The sequence below is a fragment of the Leucoraja erinacea genome, chromosome 29, assembly GCF_028641065.1.
Source record: "Leucoraja erinacea ecotype New England chromosome 29, Leri_hhj_1, whole genome shotgun sequence".
NCBI classification, from domain to species: Eukaryota; Metazoa; Chordata; class Chondrichthyes; order Rajiformes; family Rajidae; genus Leucoraja; species Leucoraja erinaceus.
In genome coordinates this window covers 7,541,115-7,562,738 of record NC_073405.1, presented here as the reverse complement: position 1 = coordinate 7,562,738, position 21,624 = coordinate 7,541,115, and the positions used below count along the sequence as shown (strand labels likewise).

General features: G+C 42.6%; 1 protein-coding gene across 2 annotated transcripts in view; it reads left to right on the top strand.

Moving 5' to 3' along the window:
• Positions 1-19,587, top strand: part of LOC129711102 (insulin receptor-like) — a 196,915-nt gene extending 177,328 nt beyond the window's left edge. For both annotated transcript variants that reach the window (XM_055658498.1, XM_055658499.1), the window contains 11 exons: positions 5,191-5,465; positions 7,597-7,736; positions 9,486-9,651; positions 10,918-11,014; positions 12,218-12,285; positions 13,450-13,679; positions 14,625-14,735; positions 15,506-15,665; positions 16,597-16,726; positions 17,421-17,555; positions 18,971-19,587. In XM_055658498.1, coding sequence (XP_055514473.1) covers positions 5,191-5,465; positions 7,597-7,736; positions 9,486-9,651; positions 10,918-11,014; positions 12,218-12,285; positions 13,450-13,679; positions 14,625-14,735; positions 15,506-15,665; positions 16,597-16,726; positions 17,421-17,555; positions 18,971-19,331 — 1,873 coding nt within the window. In that variant the 3' untranslated portion in view covers positions 19,332-19,587. The remainder of the gene's footprint in view (positions 1-5,190; positions 5,466-7,596; positions 7,737-9,485; positions 9,652-10,917; positions 11,015-12,217; positions 12,286-13,449; positions 13,680-14,624; positions 14,736-15,505; positions 15,666-16,596; positions 16,727-17,420; positions 17,556-18,970) is intronic.
• Positions 19,588-21,624: the final 2,037 nt, after the last annotated feature.

Here is a 21,624-nt window from a genome sequence, read left to right as displayed (position 1 = left end):
AATATAACCAGTGAATGTATTTTTGCCACTGATATTTACAGAGCTGACATTTCTTTTCTTAAATGAGAATGTCACGCTGAAGTTATTTGTACATTAGAGCTCCCAGTATGCACAAATGTCAAAAGCCTCAAATGCACTCCAGGTTCCGCAGCTTCTTAAAAGTTGTGTTGGTGTTTTGAGGTATAGATCAAATACCAATGGTGGATCAATAACTAAAATATTGATCTACTCTCTCTGGCGGCAGATGCTGATGATTTAGTTTAGTTTAGAGATACAGCGTGGAAACAGGCCCTTCGGCCCACTGATGCAGCGCCGACCAACAATCCACACACATTAACACTATTCAACAGACGCCAGGGACAATTTACAATGACACCAAGCCAATTAGCCTACAAACTTGAGCGTCTTTGAAGTGTGAGAGGAAACCGGAGCACCCGGAGAAAACCCACACAGGTCACTCCGTACAGACAGGAGCCCGTAGTCAGGATCGAACCCGGGTTTCTGCCGCTGTGAGGCATCAACCCTACAGCTGCATATGATCTGCTATGCATTTCCAACATTTAGTTAGACTTAAGATGGGGCAGGTATTTCTCAAAAATAAATTATCCTCCTTCTCCACCTCCCTCTCCTCCTTGCCCTTCCCCTTCTTCCCCCCCATAACCTTGTATAACGAATCTTTCCACCTCAAGGCAGCTGGAATATACATCAGTTAGTATAAAACTTCCTCCATATGTCCCTCCAGTCTTTGAGTGCAAGCAGGATATTGGACTCTGAATGGTAGCTGATTTCTTCACAATCAAGAGCTAAGACGAGGTGTTCTTGAAATACCCCACCTATTTGGTTATATAATATATTTTGTCCCATACAATTTGTACTTTTTTTTTGGAGTAAATGGAACGATACAATAATTGAGAATCTTATATTCAGCGCTTTATGCCTGGGTCCCTTTTCCGATTGTGCCTCCATAGTTTAACATAGTTTTTTTCCCATTTTTAATTGGTGACATAATTTCTGGATTGGTCTCATTGATTACTATTGAGGCACATGTACATTGGCACTGTGTCAGAGAGTTGAATATGTTTGTGGCTCAAAGGGAGATGCAGGAAAACAGGATTTTGATTCACCAGTACATGAGACAAAAGGGAGCTGTTTACCTGGGATAATGTCTTCCTGTGCATGGTTCGACATTGACGATGTAATCGATGTAAAGGGGGAGCTTACAACAACCTTCAGCTTCATTTAAATTGGCAAAGGTAGGAAGAGTTCATGGAATGCCTTTCCCATGAACAGTATGGCATGGACCCAACCAAGGACAAGCTATTCCCAATCTAATTAGGATGTAGACAAAAATGCTGGAGATACTCAGCGGGTGAGGCAGCATCTATGGAGCGAAGGAATAGGTGACTTTTCGGGTCGAGACTCTTCTTCAGACCTATTCCTTCGCTCCGTAGATGCTGCCTCACCCGCTGAGTTTCTCCAGCATTTTTGTCTACCTTCGACTTTTCCAGCAACTGCAGTTCTTTCTTACACATTCAATCTAATTAGAAATACCGAGAGAGGATTAATTAGTGACCTCGCGGAGAAGGTTCTTTCATGGAAGAGTGATGAAAACATGATGGATTTTTACAATCAGTTTAAGTGTGACAAACCCATGTCCAAAGCTTAGGAACTTAAGTAAAAAGCTTTCAAATGCAGGACTTTGAAAACCAGTATCATTTTTGATAAGGTAAATGATATGTCTGTGAAATAAATGAATTAAAATCAGGGTTTAAAATAAAAACTCCTTTGAAGATCTTTACTCTTCCATCTGGCAATGAATGACCATTGGATGAATGATTTGTAAATGTCAGCTTGCCCAAGCAGGTTTGGTTGCCCGACTCTTGATTTTACGATCATATTTGAATGGTGAAACAGACTGAGCCATCTCATTCCTGAACATTTCCACCTGTACAGCTGTTATCTAAGAACATAAGTGTTGGGAGCACAATTAGGCCATTTGGCCCATCAAGTCTAGTCCTCCATTCAATCATGGCTGATTTATCTCTCCCTCCTAAACACATTATCTTGCCTTCTCCCCATAACCCCTGACACCCGTATTGATCAAGAATCTATCTATCTATCTATCTATCATCTATCTATCTATCTATCTATCTATCTTATCTATCTATCTATCTATCTATCTATCTATCTATCTATCTATCTATCTATCTATCTATCTCTGGCTTAGCCTCCACAGTCGTCTGTGGCAAAGAATTCCTCAGATTCACCACCCGCGGCCTAAAGAAATTCCTCTTCAGTTCCTTCCCAAAAGAAAGTCCTTTAATTCTGAGACTATGACCTCTTGATTGACCCGGCGTTACCTTCCGATATTAGATTGCTGGTGAAGGAGAGTCTATCCACATGAAATTGGACCAGTCGCTCACAGCCTCACAACGACTGTGCTGGCACTATGCAGAAATAGTCACAAAGTAGATGATAAGCTATGGCCTTGCATTAATCAATTTCCTTCTCCTTTATCAGTGAAGGGGACTGACATGCCGACTACCCCCCGGACTGATTTCCTCAGGACTGTTGACTGAGCCCTGAGTTGGTTTTGTCATGTCGATCACATGAACCGTTTGGACTGATGTTGCTAAGTTGGATACGACCCACAGCTATTCTTTGCCAGTCCTCCCAAACATCGCACGGCGACCTACCTATTGTGATAACATTGTGGATATCGGAGCGAATTGCAATCCAGAAAACAGTAGTCAGACCCCCATCATGACAGCTTGAGAAATTGAGTAGTTAACCAAACACGACACACAATAATATTGTTAGCAAAGTAAAGGTTTTAGAGGGATATGGGCCAAATGTGGGTAAATGAGACTAGCTTAAATGGGGCATCTTGGTCAGCATGGATGAAGTGGGCTGAAGGGCCTGTTTCCATGCTGTATGGTTCTATGACTCTTTTAACAAATCTCTCATGTAGAAAAGCATTCTTCACCAGTGTCCATTAAGGAAGAAAAGAATTCTTACTCACACATATATCGTCAATATGTGATTTCGGTCTAACACTAGTGTGGGTGATTTTGGTGGCCCTCTGAAGTGCCTTTCAAGTTTTATATTTTGTCAAACTCTTGGGGAAAATGGGAGCTTTGACATGCCGACTTCTCCCAGACTCATTTCCTCAGGACTATGGGCTGAGGACTGAGTTGGTTTTACATTGGTTGCAGGCTTGGTTCAGTCAATGTTTGGTGAAGGGAGTTTAACATCTTGGGTGATGTCTGTGAGTTGCTGGCCCCAAGTATGAATCGGACAGTATGAAATAATGTTTCTTGAATGATGTCTGATTTGTGACAAATGGTAGAGAAGGGAGAATGAAAAATAAATCCTCTTCCCACCCCTTTCGCCTGCAGTCTTTTTTTGCCATTAGCGAGTCTTCCCGAGTACCTGCCGTTACCGCTGAGACGTCCCCGAGCTCCGATGTACCCGCTACGTTCATTCTCCGTGTTTACCATGAGTTTGATTTTTTTTTAAACTCGGGAATGAACTCGTACCGTGGGACAGGGCTTTTATGTTTAGCTGTTGAGCCATTGCTGAAGATCATGCAGATAATGACGTGCTATTTTGTGATGGTACACACCATCACTGCACACCAGCACCTCTACAAAGCTAAACACCATTATTCCGTTTTCCAGCCCACGTGACACGTACGTTCATTAATTGTGCGTGCTGGCACCTTTTTGTCCACTGGCTTAATGTACATCCCAATGATAATCTTCGAGCAAGTAACATTTTCCAGTGTTTCTTTGATTTCAAATTTTGAGTAAAAACTGGACTGCAGTTGTTTTCTGTTTTCAAGAGCACGCTGCATTGGTGAAGTTAACTTTGCAATGCATTGTTGTGACCCTGGTTTTATCTATACCCTATAGCACTTTAACATTGGGGGGGGGGAAACCTACCCATTCACATTTTAAATATCCAGGTTCTTGGTATGGAGAGTTTGGATATGAGTATGTTGTTTCTCCAATTGGACTGTGTGACCACCACCACTTATGCCAGGTTAAGTTGTTGCAGGGTATAATGGCTTTAATGTGCTGCTCCCTTCCCACTCATGCTCTTGCATCCTCGCTGTTGTGTTTTCACTTGCTCTAAGTCTCCTCATTGACTCGGCACAGCTGCGGTAATGGCACTGCCTGGCAGCCTGATGAGTTAACCGCACTTAAACTGAACCAAAGTGGCTGGTAACGTGGAATGAATTTGTGCAAGCTGGTTTACTGGTAACACAGTTTAATACGATCTTGGTTTTAAACATCAAGGGTTGGAATGTGAGAAGCTGCAAGCGCATGTTCAATATGCTCAATCGCGGTGTGCAAGCGATCCACTTCTGTTACTTGTCAGGCGTGGAGGATAAACGTGATAGCGATTGGAAGGGTTTGTCCTTGCATTGCCTCTGCCCCCTGAAATATCTGGTTCCTTAGTGCCATTGACAATAGGTGTCCCTATTCCTAAAGTAGTCCTGTGTCGATCACAAGGACTGTTTGGACTTGCGTTGCTAAGGTGGAAACGACCCACAGCTATTCTCTGCCAGTCCTCCCAAAAATTGCTCAGTGTCCTACCTATTGTGATAACATTGTGGATACCAGAGTGAATTGTAATCCAGAAACAGTAGTCAGACCCCCATCACGCCAGATTGAGAAATTGAGTAGTTAACCAAGCAGGACACACAATAATATTGACAGTAAAGTAAAGCTTTTAGTAGTGCTTTTAGTAAAGCTTTTAGAGGGATATGGGCCAAATGTGAATAAATGAGATGGGGCATCTTGGTCAGCATGGATGAATTGGCCGAAAGGCCTGTTTCCATGCTTTATGTTTCTATGACTATAACAAAACTCTCATGAAGAAAAGTATAGTTCACTATTGTCCATTAAAGAAGAATATATTTCTTACTATCACATATCTAGTCAATATGTGATTTCACTAATGTAGTTGATTTTAGTGGCCCATGAAGTGCCTCCCAAGTTGAAATATTTGTCAAACTCTTGGGGAAATTGGGGCAATAAATAACGACCTTTACATCAATATCTACATTGCAAGAATAACTTTATTCATTTTTCAAGACTATTCCAGACGCTCTCGGTTATTAATTCACACGTACGTAATGTATCCACAACTTTGCAAGTGACTGCTTTTCGTTGTTGATTTTAGGCCTTCCCGGAAACGCAGGGAACTGGGAACGCTGTCGAACAGCAGCATTCTTGCATTGACCACACCTACCTCCGTCATTAACGCATCGGCAACTAAATCACCAGAGGAAGAGTATCCAAAATTATCAGAGAAGGTGTGGATGAAGGAGTCTCTCGTGATCTCCAAGCTGCGCCATTTTTCAGGATATCGCATTGAAATTCACGCATGCAACCATGACACGGAAACCGTGGGATGTAGTGTTGCGGCTTACGTTAGTGCAAGAACCATGCCTGAAGGTAGGGTGAAGAGATACAATTCATTTTGTATACATTATGTACCATTGGTGGTAAAGGGCATGTGGATTGCAAGGCAGTTGTCACATATGATGAGCGTTTGACGGCACTGGGCCTCTACTCGCTGGAGTTTAGAAAGGGGGACCTCATTGAAACATACCGAATAGTGAAAGGCCTGGATAGAGTGGATGTGGAGAGGATGTTTCCTCTAGTGGGAGAGTCTAGGACCAGAGGCCGTAGCCTCAGAATAACAGGACGTACCTTCAGAAAGGAGATGAGGAGGAATTTCTTTAGTCAGAGGGTGATGACTGCGGAATTAATTGCCACAGACAACTGTGGGGGCCAAGTCAATGGATATTTTTAAGACTGAGATTGACAGATTCTTGATTAGTAAGGATGTCGGGTTATTGCGAGAAGGCAGGAGAATGAGGTCGATCATGAATAGATCAGCCATGATTGAATGGAGGATTAGACTTGATGGGCCGAATGGTCTAATTCTGCTCCTAGAACCTATTAACATTGACACCTAAGCAATATGTTTAATATTTCAATTCAAATTTGTTTTCAGTAAATATTCAAAATATTGATGGAGAGACATCTCAGAATGTCAAACCATCACAGAGACTGTGACCACAGTGGCAGCAAAGTTGGTTGTGAGGTGTTGAAAATGTAAATCGGAACCATTAATCTGGAAAGGACGATGATTTTTATAAGTTTTTGATTTTTATAAGTCGAGGAACAGCTTCTTTCCGGTGGCTGTCACTCTACTAAACAACGTACCTCGGTGACTGCCAATCACCCCCCCCCCCCCGGACACTTATTTTTTTTTTTTAAATTCAAATCGTTTGCTATGTCGCTCTTCAAGGGAGATGCTAAATGCATTTCGTTGTCTCTGTACTGTACACTGACAATGACAATTAAAATTGAATCTGAATCTGAATCTGAAGTTGACCTAGTCATATAGCAGTGCAGTTGTGAAACAGGTTTCACAGGATTATCCGGTGACAACCTGGGTTTATTAGATTGTGAGTGATATGGATTGGTGGAAAATGGTGAATTAAATTTGATTGAAAGTATCATTATTATTTATTTATTTACTGCTATTTTAACTTTTGTTTAATTCAAATTGTTGGAAATTGTCACGACACGTGCAAATGTTGCCCTCTGGGAATAATGGGCAAATTTGTATTTATCTAGTCCTTTATGGATTCTGTAACCAATACTTATCCTAACAAAGTGGAGGTAACCATATTGATCTGCACATTGCGCAGAAATGTCTTAGGTACTTGTTGGAATTTCGCGCCCATCGCTTTTTAACTGGCACCGAGTGATTTTTCAACACTAAATCCACGCCTTTTACGGATTCTTATAGACCGTAATTTACTGCAGTTATTATCACTTCATTGTTGGTGTGAATTCATTATTATCTTCTGCACTTTTCAAAAGTAATTTATTGGCCATAAAATGCTTTGAAATTCCTTAAAAGGATGTGAACAATGCCATTCAAGTGTCAGTCCTTTTCACTCTCTTGATTGTTAAATAAAAAGATTGAAGTTTCAGACCCGCTTGGAGTGCATACTGTCGTTGTGTCCTTGGGCAAGACACTTCACCCACCCTTGCCTGCGTGTAAATGTGTGTGAGTGATTGGTGGTGGTCGGACAGGCCGTAGGCGCAGATTAGCAGCCACGCTTCCGTCAGTCTGCCCCAGGGCAGCTGTGGCTACAGAAGTAGCTCACCACCACCGAGTGTGACTGAGGAGTGAATGAATAATGCGATGTAAAGCGCCTTGAGTATCTAGAAAGGCACTATATAAATCCCATCCATTATTATTATTATTATCTTGAGGCTAATTTGTTATCAGATCTAGATACATTTACCTAATGAAATGTAGCTTTGGTGTTTACTTGAATTAAAATCTTTGGACACAAAGTGCTGGAGTAACTCAGGGTCAGGCAGCATCGCCGTAGAACATGTGAACACAGGTGACGATTTCTTAAGGGTCCTGTCCTGAAATGTCACCTATTCATGTTCTCCGGAGAAGCCTGGTGAGTTATTCCAGCACTTCCTGTCTCTTTTCGTAAACCAGCTGCAGTTCTTTGTTTCTACATTAAAATATTTTGGTTTGCCCTAATAGCAAATGCTGATGACATTGTGGGTCCAATCACACACAAGGTCGTGGATAAAGTGGTTCATATCAAATGGGACGAGCCAAGGGATCCAAATGGTCTCATTGTGCTGTATGAAGTAAATTACAGACGACTTGTAGACTCTGAAGTGAGTATAAATCATTTTAAATGTTTATTGGTTAATTATTAGTAAATTGCATATGGTATCATTTTTAATGATAAGATGCCAGTAGATGATACCAAAATTGTCATGTAGCGAAGGCAGCTTTCCATGGTATGAGCAACGGAATCTAACTCTGACAAGTGTGAAATAATACTGTGGGAAGGAACTGCAGATGCTGGTTTAAACCGAAGATAGACACAAAATGCTGGAGGGGGACAGGCAGCATCTCTGGAGAGAAGGAAAGGGCAACGTTTCGGGTCGAGACCCTTCTTCAGTCTGAAAGTCACGAGAAAGGGAAACGAGAGATATAGACCATGTGGAGAGATATAGAACAATGAATGAAAGATATGCAAAAAAGTAACGATGATAAAGGAAACAGTCCATTGTTAGCTGTTTGTTGGTTGAGAACGAGAACCTGGTGCGACTTGGGTGTCGGAGGAAAGGATAGAGAGGGAATGCAGGGGTTACTTGAAGTTAGAGAAATCAATATTTCTATGTGTTTATCTGTGAGACAATGGTGCTATTAGGGAAGTAAAAGCAGAGCGGGACATACACCTGAAAATGACGGGGATCTGGGGGTCAGAGGGACTGAGGAGTTGCGTATAAAGTTCCCTGAATGTGGTTACACAGGTAAACAAGAATAGGATGCATGTTACACGTATACAAGATGTTGGTGAGACCCCACCTAGGATAATTTTTGCGCTCCTGGTCACCTTACAATCGGAAGAACGTGATTAAGCTAGAGAGGGTGCGGAAAAGATGCACAAGGATGTGAGGGACTGAAGGGTTTGTGTTTCAAGGAGAGGCTGACAGGCAGTGTCTGCTTTCCCTGGAACCAAGGAGGCTGAAGGGTAACCTTATCGAAGTTTATAAAATCATGAGGGACATAGATATATTGGATGGTCACTAAGTATAAAGGGGTCCAAAACTAGAGGTAAAGTTGAGCGGGTAAAATTTTAAAGGGGTTCCAAAGGGCAGGTTGTTCACACAGAGGACAGTGGGTACCTGGAATGAGCTGCCAGAGGATGTATTAGAGGTGGGTTACAATTTTAAAAATCATTTGGGCAGGTACATGGATAGGAAAGGTTTAGAGCGATCTACACCCAATTGGGACCAGATTAGGTAGGCACTTTGGTCAGCATTTGGTCAGTTGGACTGAAGGTAGATACAAAATGCTGGAGTAACTCAGCGGGTCTGGCAGCATCTCTGGAGAAAAAGAATATGTGGCGTTTCGGGTCGAGACCCTTCTTCAGACAACCCGAAACGTCAACTATTCCTTTTATCCAGAGATGCTGTCAGACCCGCTGAGTTACTCCAGCATTTAGTGCCTATCTTCGGTGTAAACCAGCATCTGCAGTTCCTTCTTTCGTAGTTGGGCTGACGGACTAGTTTGACAGTTCAAGGAACACTTTAGAGTTTCAGCTCGACTACACCACCTGCTGACAAGTCCGCCAACTGCTTTGTTTCATTTTATTTCTATTGTAAATTCCAAATCTAAATGTAATTAAGTATCAAATTTCCAATAGCAGTAAGAAAATAAACAAGAAGTGCGTCATTCTCTTGAAAGTCATTGAGACTAATTACTGGCCTAACCAGTCGAGGGGCTATGTTTACAGTGCTAGAAAATATAGTTTGTTAGACAGCGTTACAGAATGTATTTTTAAAAATAAAATAACAAGAATTTGATTTCCCTGCCCTTGAAACTTGATGCTTTAGTTGTGATTGTTAATGTAGGAAACGACACAGTGTGTGTCTCGTAAACGATACCTCGCTGAGCAAGGGTGCAAACTGAAAGTGCACCATCCCGGGAACTATACTGTGAAAGTACGGGCTACGTCACTGGCTGGAAATGGTTCGTGGACAGAGGCGTTCTCCTTCTGCATCCAGGATTCAAACACGAGTGAGTCTTCTCAGGAAAGATGCGTGGGCCTGCACACAACACCAACTCGACTCTTTTGTGTGTTGTGGAATATACTTCCTCACCTTTCTTCAGGGTTCTCAAGAAAATCCACATTGATGCCTAAGATTTGAACATCTTTCTATGTGACTGCAATTGCCTATCTTGCTTTATATAATTATTAATGGGAATTGATAACAGCAAATAGAGAAATAGCAAAGATTTTAAATTAAACTGTAATCTAACTGTAGCGCACACTAAAACATTCCAATAAGTCAAGAGGGTTTTGTTGTCAAATGTCCCAAAATGGAACAAAGACATACTTACTTGCAGCAGCATCTATGGAGCGAAGGAAATAGACAACGTTTTGTGCCGAAACGTTGCCTATTTTCTTCGCTCCATAGATGCTGCTGCACCCACTGAGTTTCTTCATCTTTTTTGTGTAGCTTCGATTTTCCAGCATCTGCAGTTCCTTCTTAAACACGTTCTTACTTGCAGCAGCACCGCAGATATGTAAAATGCAATCAAGGAATAACAGGAAGGACACACAAAAATTGCTTTCACTCGAGAAAATGTTCTAAATTTTAGACAGTGTCTCAAGATCAAGGATGACTTGTTTCCACCGTAATCTTAGAGTGGCCAATGAGACCAATGTGGAAACTGCAGACGCACAGGAAATAGACACAAAATGCTGGAGTAACTCAGCAGCTCAGGCAACATCTCTGCTTCCTCAGTCTGAAGAAAGGTCCCCTGACCCAAAACGTCACCTATTCCTTTTCCCCAGAGATGCTGCCTGACCCGCTGAGTTACTCCAGCACTTTGTGCCTATCTTCATTGTAAACCAGCATCTGCAGTTACTTCCTACACAGACTCCTTCACGGGGGGGGGGGCAGATAACCTGGTGTGGATAGTCTGTGAGACAGTCCACTCCTTTCTTTGGTTATACAGGGTTCATATGTACTCCTGATGCATGACCAATGCATTACTGATGACACAATGATGGGCGAAGAGGTTGGGAGGTAGAGTATAATGTGGGAAACGTTATAAATTTCCAATCTAAACCCTGTATCGTAAATGGAATTGGTTATAGAGCACACCATCTCCAGTATTTACTGGAAGCAGCTCCCATAATGCGGAGTGAATGGAGGACTGTTGTCAAATAAAGAGCCACACAACACAATTCCTTCTCCTGCTCCATTCCATGACATGTTTAACCGCATCGAGTTCTGCCGAGTTCGCTTTCTGAACATTTATTTTTCTTGCAAACAGATCACAATAGTGACATTTACAAGATAGTTGGGCCAGCAATCCTCGCCATTCTGCTCATCATCGTAGTTCCCGTTGTCTTTCTGGTGGTGAGGAAGAGGTAAGGATGGCTGTCTGATGCGCCAGCTCTTTATTTTCATGGTGTCAGCTTGAAATATTTTATTTCCCATGTGTCACCCGCTCGATCCTTCTCTCTGTGCCACTCGTCACTGTGCAGCCGTGCCTGCAACTAAATGATCAAGTCCTCTGTGTGCGCATTGTTTACTCATAAAGATAGCGGAGTCGGGATACGGTGAGAAAGCAGGAACGGGGTACTGAATGGGGATGATCAGCCATGATCACGGTGAACGGCGGTGAAGGGCTGAATGGCCTTCTCCTGCACCTTTTGTCTGTTGTCTCTTATTTCACTGTACTGTGGTAATAAAGTGTCAGTGTACAATTGCAGGACATATCTTGAACACAATGTTCTGGGGTCCCACAGATTAATAGCAATAAAATTCACATTTTCAGCCTTAATCAGACTGGCATCGGCAGTCTGGAGAAGTCTTTCTTTACCAAGTGAGACTAAAAAAGCATGTTCATAAGATGTAGGAGCAAAATTAGCCATTCTACTCATCAAGTCTGCTGTTTGATAATGGCTGATCTATTTTTCCCTCTTAACCCTATTCTCCTGCCTTCTCTCCAAAACCTTTGACACCCTTATGATCATCCTCTCCACATCCACATTGAATCTGTGATTCAATGAGATCCCCCCCCCCCCCCCCTCATTATTCTAAACTCCAGCGACGTCTTAGAGAGAGTGGATGTGGAGAGGATGTTTCCACTAGTGGGAGAGTCTAGGACCAGAGGGCACAGCCTCAGTATAAAAGGATGTCCCTTTAGAAAGGAGATGATGAGGAATTTCCTCAACTAGAGGGTGGTGAATCTGCGGAATTCAGTGCTACGGACAGCTGTAGAGGCTAAGTCGGAGCATTGCTAAAGCGGAAATGTTTGGCTTTAAAATATATATATATGATTCAATGTGGTCTTTCACTGAAATGTAAATCAATGGCAACAATTGCCCTTTTTTTAAATAAAGATTAATGTCTTTGTGACAATTTAATCCTTTGTGAGAATATGTTTTATCCCAAAGTGGGCATAAATTTTACTGAATAGCTGAAATACTGAAGTAAGCTGAACTGTATAGTTAAGAGAAAATAGATCGATTATCAGTCGTAAAACGTAGGTGTGTTTTAGTCATTGAGAAATTCTGTTTAATCAATTAATGTTGATAGTTTACTGAAATATTTCCCTTTGTTCTCAGACGAACAGAATTACCTACAGGAATGTTTTACACATCTTCAAATCCGGAATACATTAGTGCCAATGATGGTGAGTGCTGGAAAAATATATTATCTCTCGTGTCCCCCATCGATCCTTCTCTCGAATGCTGGAATGCTGGAATTCTGTTCCTCTCTCTTCTGCCGCTGAGATTGTGGGAAATTGTCTACCACATATTGTAGTGCATTGTCTCCAGCTTGCTTGCCCTTACAACCTTCAACAGTTTGTCCCCCTTACAGCTCTGCCCTTCATATTTGTCTCCCTCCCTAAAGGTTTATTCTGCTCTGTATCAAGAATGCGCCTCTGATCAATGAGGCCCAATCTCTAGGCTTCCACTGTTACCCCTGACAACGCATCTTGTGACTACCATCGTCCTTGCCTCAAAGGCTATTTCTGGAAACTCTAATCTACTAGGCCACAATTGAACATTATCAACAGCTTATCTAAAATATCTGAGGGACTTTCCCTGACCTTGTGCCTCATCACCCGCAATGAACTATATGTATTTTCATTGTATATCAAAGCTGCCAGATAAGTTCACATGGCCGGTTAAAATATTGGATGTCAATTGTTGGCTTGAAAGAGTAGAAAGCCAAAAACAGTCGCCCCCACGCCCGCTCACTGAGATCTGCTTCTCTGTTTTTCATGAACTAATATTTTGACCACTTCATTTTTAGATTCTGTGTCATTTTCTGGAGCCTCGAGGCTCTGACAGAGTTTCATCCGAGGTCACTTGCCTATCTTGTTTTTCAATCCTCCATCATTGATAACTGGCCTTAAGTTCACCAAGCCCTAACTCTGGAATTCCCTCCATCAGTCTCGACTCCTTCCTACCTCACCTTGTTTAAAACATTCTTAGAACCCATCTTTTTAACCAATTTTATTTGTTTTAATACTGTCTGATGTGGCCTGGCGTCAGATTTTATATGATAATGCTCTCGTGAAGTACATAAGAAAAAGTTAATATCATAAATGCTGCTTTGGTGCAGTTAAGTATTAGGTGTTGCTGTGTTTTAATAATCAATGACTCGTATGTGAAAGGCTGCTGTCCGAGTTAAAAATAGATTCAGTTTGGCTGATTTGTAATTTGTAGATTTTCATTTTCCAAAACTTGGTAAAAAACGAACACATTTGCAGTATTTTGTGGGCTTTGTTTTATTGTGAATATGTTTTAATTGCAAAGTCACTAATTGCTTGTAACGTTCTTCCTTCTAGTCTACGTTCCAGATGAGTGGGAGGTTGCACGTGATAAGATAGAGCTGTTGAGGGAGCTGGGGCAAGGTTCCTTCGGCATGGTCTATGAAGGGAACGCAAAGGATACCGTAAAGGGATACCCGGATACTCACGTGGCTGTGAAAACTGTTAATGAGTCTGCCAGTCTCAGAGAACGTATCGAGTTTCTGAATGAGGCGTCAGTGATGAAGGCATTCACCTGTCACCATGTGGTATGATCTTCACAGTACTCTTGTTTGAATCAATCCGTCAATATTGTGCCCAAACCTCCCTCAGCACTTGACAAGAAGTCCCTGTATGGAAATTTACTTCAATGGTTGCTGACCAAATTGCAAAATGATAAGCTGATGAGCAATGGAACACCAGGAGTGGGGTTTAGTTTAGTTTAGAGAAACAATGCGGAAACAGGCCCTTTGTCCCACAGAGTCTATGCTGACCAGCGATCCCTGCACACTAACACTATCCTACACACACTAGAGACAATTTACAATGTTTACCAAGCCAATTAGCATAGGTCTTTGGAGTGTGGGAGGATACTGAGTTAAAGACAGAGCAGTGCTCCGTATGGCTCATGCAGCCTCAGTGGACTGAGATGGATTTAATGGATGTGGAAGGGTGGAAAAGCTCAGGCAAGAAAGTCCAGACTGATTCCTAGGGAGCTGAAGGCAGGGCCAACAATAATGGAGAGAATCGTCTGGTGAAGGAAACCGACTGACATAGTCATACAGCACGGAAACAGGTCCAACCTGCCCACACCAATCATCATGCCCCATCTACACTAGTCACATCTGCCTGTGTTTGGCCTACATCATCCTATCCATGTACCTGTCCAAGACCAGCATTCTTGATTGACTAACAAGGCACACACAGAGTTTGAATTCATAGACCATAGAAAAGTACAGCCCAGGAACAGGCCCTTCCACTCTCATTGTATGTGCTGAACAGGATGCAAGTTAAACTAATCTCCTCTGTGTGAGGGATCCATTCCATATCTCCCCCCCTCCTCCCTCCATACCCTGCATATCCATTTGCCTATCTATTGGATCTGCTTCCACCACCACCACCCCTGTTAGAGGGTTTTGGTGTTTGGCCTTATGGGGCAGATCCTTACCTTATTTCTTTTTGAGCTGGAGTTGAGCTGAAGCTTTCTCTTCTAGGTCCGTTTGCTTGGTGTTGTATCAAAGGGGCAGCCTACACTGGTTGTCATGGAGCTGATGACCCATGGGGATCTGAAGAGTTACTTGCGCTCATTGCGGCCAGATGCTGAGGTAATTTTACAATACACACTCTCGCAAACATCCTAGCCATGGAGACCATACATCGAGCTGTGTGGGCAGGAACGGCAGATGCTGGTTTAAACTGAAGATGGACACAACCAGCTGGAGTAACTCAGCGGGTCAGGCAGAGTCTCTGAAGAAAAGGAATAGGTGACGTTTTGGATCGAGACCCTTCTTCAGGCTCCTTTAAACCTGAAGAAAGGTCTCGGCCCGAAACGTCATCTATTATTTTTCTCCAGAAATGCTGCCTGACCCGCTGAGTTACTCCAGCGTTTTGTATCTATTTTCAATACATCGAGCTGTCTATTATGTGCCCTGATGTTGGGCGGTTAGCATTTAAATGTAATTTAGTACCAGTATATTTGTAGGCAAGTGAAATGTGAAAATGTTATGTGTAACCTGTAACTTTATGATGTTACGACTTTGCATCCTGACTGCAGTGCAAAAAAGGGCCATGCACTCTGCTTGAAGGGCCGAATGGCCTCCTCCTGCACCTATTTTCTATTTTTTATGAAGTGCTTTGTAAAATTCTTGAATGAGGTTGCTTCAGGTTGGTGAAAAACTGTGTGTGTGTGTGTGTGTGTCTGTCTGTGTCTGTGTCTGTGTGAACACAAAGGACCAGTGTTGCAGGAAGCATTGGGGAATGAGTGTTCCACCCTAAGCATCACAACTCAAGCAGTTGTTTGAAGCCTTCACGTTTGCTTGTGCCTGTGAAGAGACCAAATGAGCAGTTGAACACTGACCACTATCTGCCGTTTCAGATTAGACCAGACCGTGAGCCCCCCACCCTGAAGGAAATGATTCAGATGGCCGCTGAGATTTCGGACGGAATGGCTTACCTGAACGCTAAAAAGTTTGTCCACAGAGATCTGGCGGCTCGAAACTGCATGGTGGGAGAGGAGTACACAGTAAAAATTGGAGGTAGGAGATTGGTGTGATAAGGACCACACAGCACAAGGCTACAGAGGGGATAGGACATAATAAGATAGGCTCATGTCTGTGGAGAAGCTGGTCAGTCATCCTCAGCTGGTCTGGATATCTGTAGCTCCAGACCCATGGTATGTGATTGACTCAAAGCAACCCTCTGAAATTGTCACTGGAAGCTCTTCAGTTCAATTAGGGACAGGCAATGAGTGTTAACCATAACATATCGTTCCGCACCACCTTGCGTTTCATGAATACAAATTGAAATAAACATCCTTTTTACTTGGAATCTGTGATTTGTGGTGGTACAGATATGATGGTGCAGAGAAATTTTCCATCTCTTCTACAATGATTTAGTTTAGAGATACAGTGCAGAAACAGGCCCAGCGATCCCCGCACACTAACACTATCCTACACACACTAGGGACAATTTACAATCATACCAAGCCGATTAACCTACAAACCTGTACGTCTTTGGAGTGTGGGAGGAAACCGAAGCACCTGGAGAAAACCCACGCAGGTCGCGGGGGAAAACGTACAAACTCCATACAGACAGCACCCGTAGTCGGGATCAGGGTGTGAGGCAGCAACTCTACCGCTGCGCCACCGTGCTGCCCCAAGATGAATGAGATTTCATCTCATTTCTAACTTGTAGCAGTTACTTTTAAACAAGTTCTGCGTTCATCTATGCAGGAATGTTTTGATAATCCAAAATAAAATAGTATGTTGCTATCCATTGATGCCATATTCATGCCAAGTTGCTTCACTCGGGACTCTGGCCGGTATCTTGCATGTGTTGTATCCTTTCATTTGTTCTTTCCGACAGTTGCTTTTTATCCATGGTATATTTCTTGATCTGCCTGTAAACAGTATACTGTGTGTGATTGCTAGCTGGAGCAGTCGACTAATTGGTTTCATTTTAATAAAGATTTTGGAATGACCAGAGACATTTATGAGACAGACTACTATCGTAAAGGTGGCAAAGGTTTGCTCCCAGTGCGGTGGATGGCTCCTGAATCCCTGAAAGATGGAGTGTTTACGACGTTCTCTGATGTTTGGTGAGTCAGTCTTACAGCAATTAACGTGTCTCTATGGCTGCATGGAAGCTTGACCTTGTCACGCTGATCATCTTTGGCAGAGAGTGCAATTCAAATGGAAATCCTGGAAGGCCGTGTATAAAGAACTGGCATTTATTCTGCATCATCATATTTAATTTCACAAACAATTAGTTATTAGCTGGAGCAACCACTGCAGACAGTTTGCTTACCTGAAAAGTTGGTGAGGGGGGTGGGAGGGGGAGATTTAATAGGAACCTGAGGGGCTATTTTACACAAAAGGGTGGTGGGTGTATGAAATGAGATACAAGAAGAGGTAGTGGAGGCAGGTGCTATCACAACATTTAAAAAACATTTGTACAGGTGCATGGATGTTAGGTGAATTCTTATTCTAGATTATTCCATGAGGGGGAAAAAACCCCTCTCAGCATGTACCCATTCCTTCAAAATGTTGCATGTTCAATAAATCGCTTCAATTCCAATTAGTGTGTGAATTTTTTTTTAAATGGTGCAAATGCTGGTACTCTGAAATAAAAAGAGAAAAAGTTGGATGTAGTCAACAGGTCAGGTCTCATCTGCGGATGGGAAACAGAGACAGCAGCAGAGGCACAAATGGGTATCATTTTTATGTAGAGTGGACGTTCCTGTTTAATGTTTTACTCTGGTTTAAACGGTGTGCTTTTGTGTTCATTGTTAGGTCATTTGGAGTTGTGCTTTGGGAGATCAGCACTCTAGCAGAGCAGCCATACCAGGGTCTATCAAACGAACAAGTTCTTAAATTTGTCATGGACGGAGGCTATTTGGATCGTCCAGACAGCTGTGCTGATAGAATGTGAGTATGAATTCATTTTAATTCTCCTTCTTAACTTTCTCCTCGCGTCATTTTGGTATTGATATTGGTTTATTGCTGTGACCTGAACCACGGTGCAATGAGGCGTTTTGGTTTGCGTGCTATCGAGACAAAACAAGTCATGCTATACACGAGTACAATCGAGCCATATACCAGTACAACAGGTAGTGCAAAGAGAACAAATCAGGGTGTAGAATGTAGTGTTACACCTTTGTAGCATTAGTTACAGAGCAAATACTCAAGCTCTGCACTAAAGTAGGTTGAAAATCGGGACTGCACCCCAAGCATTCAGTAGTCTGAAAACAGCGGGGAAGAAGCTGTTCCTCAGTCTGGTGGTAACCACTTGTAAACTTTTTACTGCTGCTCAGCAGGAGAAGGGAGAAGAGGAGGTAGACAAAAATGCTGGAGAAACTCGGCGGGTGAGGCAGCATCTATGGAGCGATGGAAATAGGCGACGTTTCGGGTCGAGACCCTTCTTCAGTCTGAAGAAGTGTTTCGACCCGAAACGTCGCCTATTTCCTTCGCTCCATAGATGCTGCATCACCCGCTGAGTTTCTCCAGCATTTTTGTCTACCTTCAATTTTCCAGCATCTGCAGTTCCTTCTTAAACAAGGGAGAAGAGGAAATGACTGGGGTGAAAAAGGTCCTAGACTATGTTGGCTGCATTCTCAAGGCAGCATGAAGTGTAGATGGAGTCAATAGTGGAGGGATGGACAGAGCGATTGATAAGAGACACGGGAGACATGCTGAATATGCTTAGTCTTCTGAGTAAGAGGCATTACTGTGCTTTCTTGGCAGTACATTCAATGTAGTTAGTCCAGGACAAATTGGTATTTATACCCAGGTGAAGCCGTCAACCATTTCCATTGATTAGATTTGGGTTGGGTCTAGGTTTTGTGCTGGTGAATGGTGCATGAATGATATTTAACCCATTTCTTTAAAGTTCTATCGACTAAGTCAATGGTTCAGACTAAAAGAGAGAAGGCAGGTACAGGATACTGAGTTGGATGATCAGCCATGATCATATTGAATGGCGGTGCAGGCTCGAAGGGCCGAATGGCCTACTTCTGCACTTATTTTCTATGTTTCTAAAAGTGAAGAAGTTTGTCTAATGCTGGGAATCGTGGCGGTGATTTCAGACAGCAGTGTGCAAAATGCTGACTTGGACTCACGGACTTTCTCCTGTACTGGCAATTGTGGAACTGTTGTGGTACAAGAGGAGGCCATTTGCTGTTAGTAGAGCGATCCTATTCATCTCATTCCCCCACTTTACCTCACAGCAATATATTCTCTCTCAAATTATACTGCCTGTACTAGTAATGACCTTTTTATTTTGTCAATATTCATTTCTTCATAATTCCATTTTGCGTTGATGCCTGCTTACCTTGTTGTTCCAGACATACCCTGATGCAGATGTGTTGGCAATATAACCCAAAGTCAAGGCCCACTTTTGTGGAGATTATTACCATGCTGAAAGACGACCTTCACCCAAGTTTCCGCGACGTCTCCTTCTACTACAGTGAGGGTAACAAGCCTCCCGACACGGAGGAGTACGACATGGATTTTGAGAATATGGAAAGCATTCCGCTTGACCCTTCTTCTTACTCACAGACAGAAACCCCACTGAGTCACAGCCGAGACAATGGGCCCAATATGGGCCTGAGGGGCAACTATGACGAACACATACCGTACACTCATATGAACGGAGGCAAGAAGAATGGGCGAATATTGTCCTTGCCAAGGTCAAGCCCTTCGTAACATTTCCTCTACCTCCTATTTCTTTATCATTTACATGTATTGGGCCCGTAGTATCTCAGGACTCAATTATGGCTGCCACAGTTTGCCACATAAGGAAAAGGACCTTGCATTCGTTAAAAAAGAAATCATTTTTCTGCCAAGTGGCTGGTTATATAAATGAATCAAACTGTGAAGAGACAAAGAAAAACTCACTCATATTCTATAACTGTAGAACTATATACACGTTCATATGGTGAATACATACATGTACATAATACATCAGGCAGAGACATACATGCATAACTGTACATTACATATGTACATATATATATTCTGATACAGAGGCATGTATGCACAACCACACGTTTGCACACAGACATGCAGATACATCCACCAGAATCATATCAGTTGTTCATTTCCAAGGCTCTATCGACATCACTGTCCCAGCCCGGAAGTGACCTTTTCAACTTTCCTCTGTGGAGCACTTGAGGCTGACTCCGAGTTTAGGCCTGACTTGGAGGGAGGGAAAGGGGGGAGGGGCGATGGGTGGTGGTGCAAACACAAAACATCTACAGTATAAAATGACAAATCCAATTCATTTTTTTCTGACATGAACTTTTTTTAACAGTGGGAACCATATGGATCAGAAAAGGAAATGTAAACTGAAATCTTCTGCCAAATTCCAACACCTAGTATTGATTTATACTTTAAAAGAAAAACTTGGCTGGAAGTCATTTTATACACAATGGTTGGATAACAATTCCTCAGACCAATAGCTGCTGGTTTCTCTCTTTATTTTTGTGGGTTTTTATTATTTCTTTTTGTACAAAAATCGATGTTTGCTGTATTCTCTCCTCTCCGAGAAAGGCTGTGCAGTAATCAAAACGACGCCTGTGAGGGCCAGAAGTCCTTGTGGCGTGATTTGTTTTCTCTGTAGCATTCGGAGCAGGGCAAGTGATTTCTCTGTCAGCCCCTGGCATTTGAGGGAAGTTGTCAGGGAGCAAAGCAAAATATTTACAAAACTAAGCTCTGGGTGTCAGACATTGCCCTTCAGAGAACTCATTTAAAGCTTTATGTAACTTGAGAGACAGTGAGAGGCAAGGGGTCGACATCACAGGCAAAGCAGTCTAACCTTAAAATCAATATTGTGTATGACTCGCTTCGAGGGGCATAGCGGGGTGGGGGGGGGGGGGGGGAAGCGAGAAGTTTCCTTCACTAATCCAGTCTCAGCTTGGATTGGTAAGCAGTGCTGGACTCATTGTTGGATGGGTTAGGTGCAGGTAATGGGAAGGGACACATTTCAGATGACTTCAAGACTCTCATTGTCAGCTGCTGCTCTCTAGAGAACCAGGAAAGAGGCTGATGTGCCAAACATTAAAACTAAAGTTAACACATCATCTGGGAATGTAGATTCAATTTGGTTTGTTATTTTAAACTTCCTTTTATCTGGCGCAGAGAGTTCAGGAGAGATGTAGGAGGGAACTAGCAAGGAATTAATATCCCCCCCCCCCCCCCCCCCCCCCCCACACAAAGATATTTTTTTAATATCAGGCTAATAATGTTCATGATTCTTAAACGTGTCCTTGTTTTAGGAGCAATTAGGAATGACCATTAATACTGGCATTGCCATCAAGGCCAAATCCTATAAATGAATATAGAAAGATATCAATGGAGGGTCCTTGTCACAAACATGGAGCCCAGTGGCTGATACTCATCAGGCTATCTATAAATCCTCAATCTTATCCAAAGCCTTACCATTAAAATGTAGCTATCTTTAGCTGGAGGTGGGCAAGGTGGACTCCTGTTCAGTGGACTCTTCCTCTTCCTTGTGCTTCACTCCGTTAGTTAAAAAAGTTGGGCTAAAAACCTCTTCAATGGCTGGGCTTTGGGAGCAGGGAAAGGAACGTATGCTGATCCTAACCATGCAACCGTCAGTTCTCAGATTGGGAGAAATGCTGAGATGACAGTTTTGTGACTTGCCCCTTTGTAATGTCGACTAGCTCATATTTTCATGGTAATTCTGATTGGACATTGCCAACCGAAGCAACTGGCCCGCATTGTGCAGGTGGGAACTGCAGATGCCGGTTTTAAATCGAAGATAAGACACAGAAAGCTGGAGCAACTCAGCGGGTCAGGCAGCATCTCTGGAGAAAAGGAATAGGTGACGTTTCTGGTCGAAACTAGTCTATATTAACTGTTAAAACTTCCAGTATTTTCCCTGTCAGAGTGAGCTTTTGTTTTGCTAAATACAAGTCTACATGTTTGAGAACTCCACGTTTTACTTCTTTAATAGATTTTAAAAATATAAACTTCA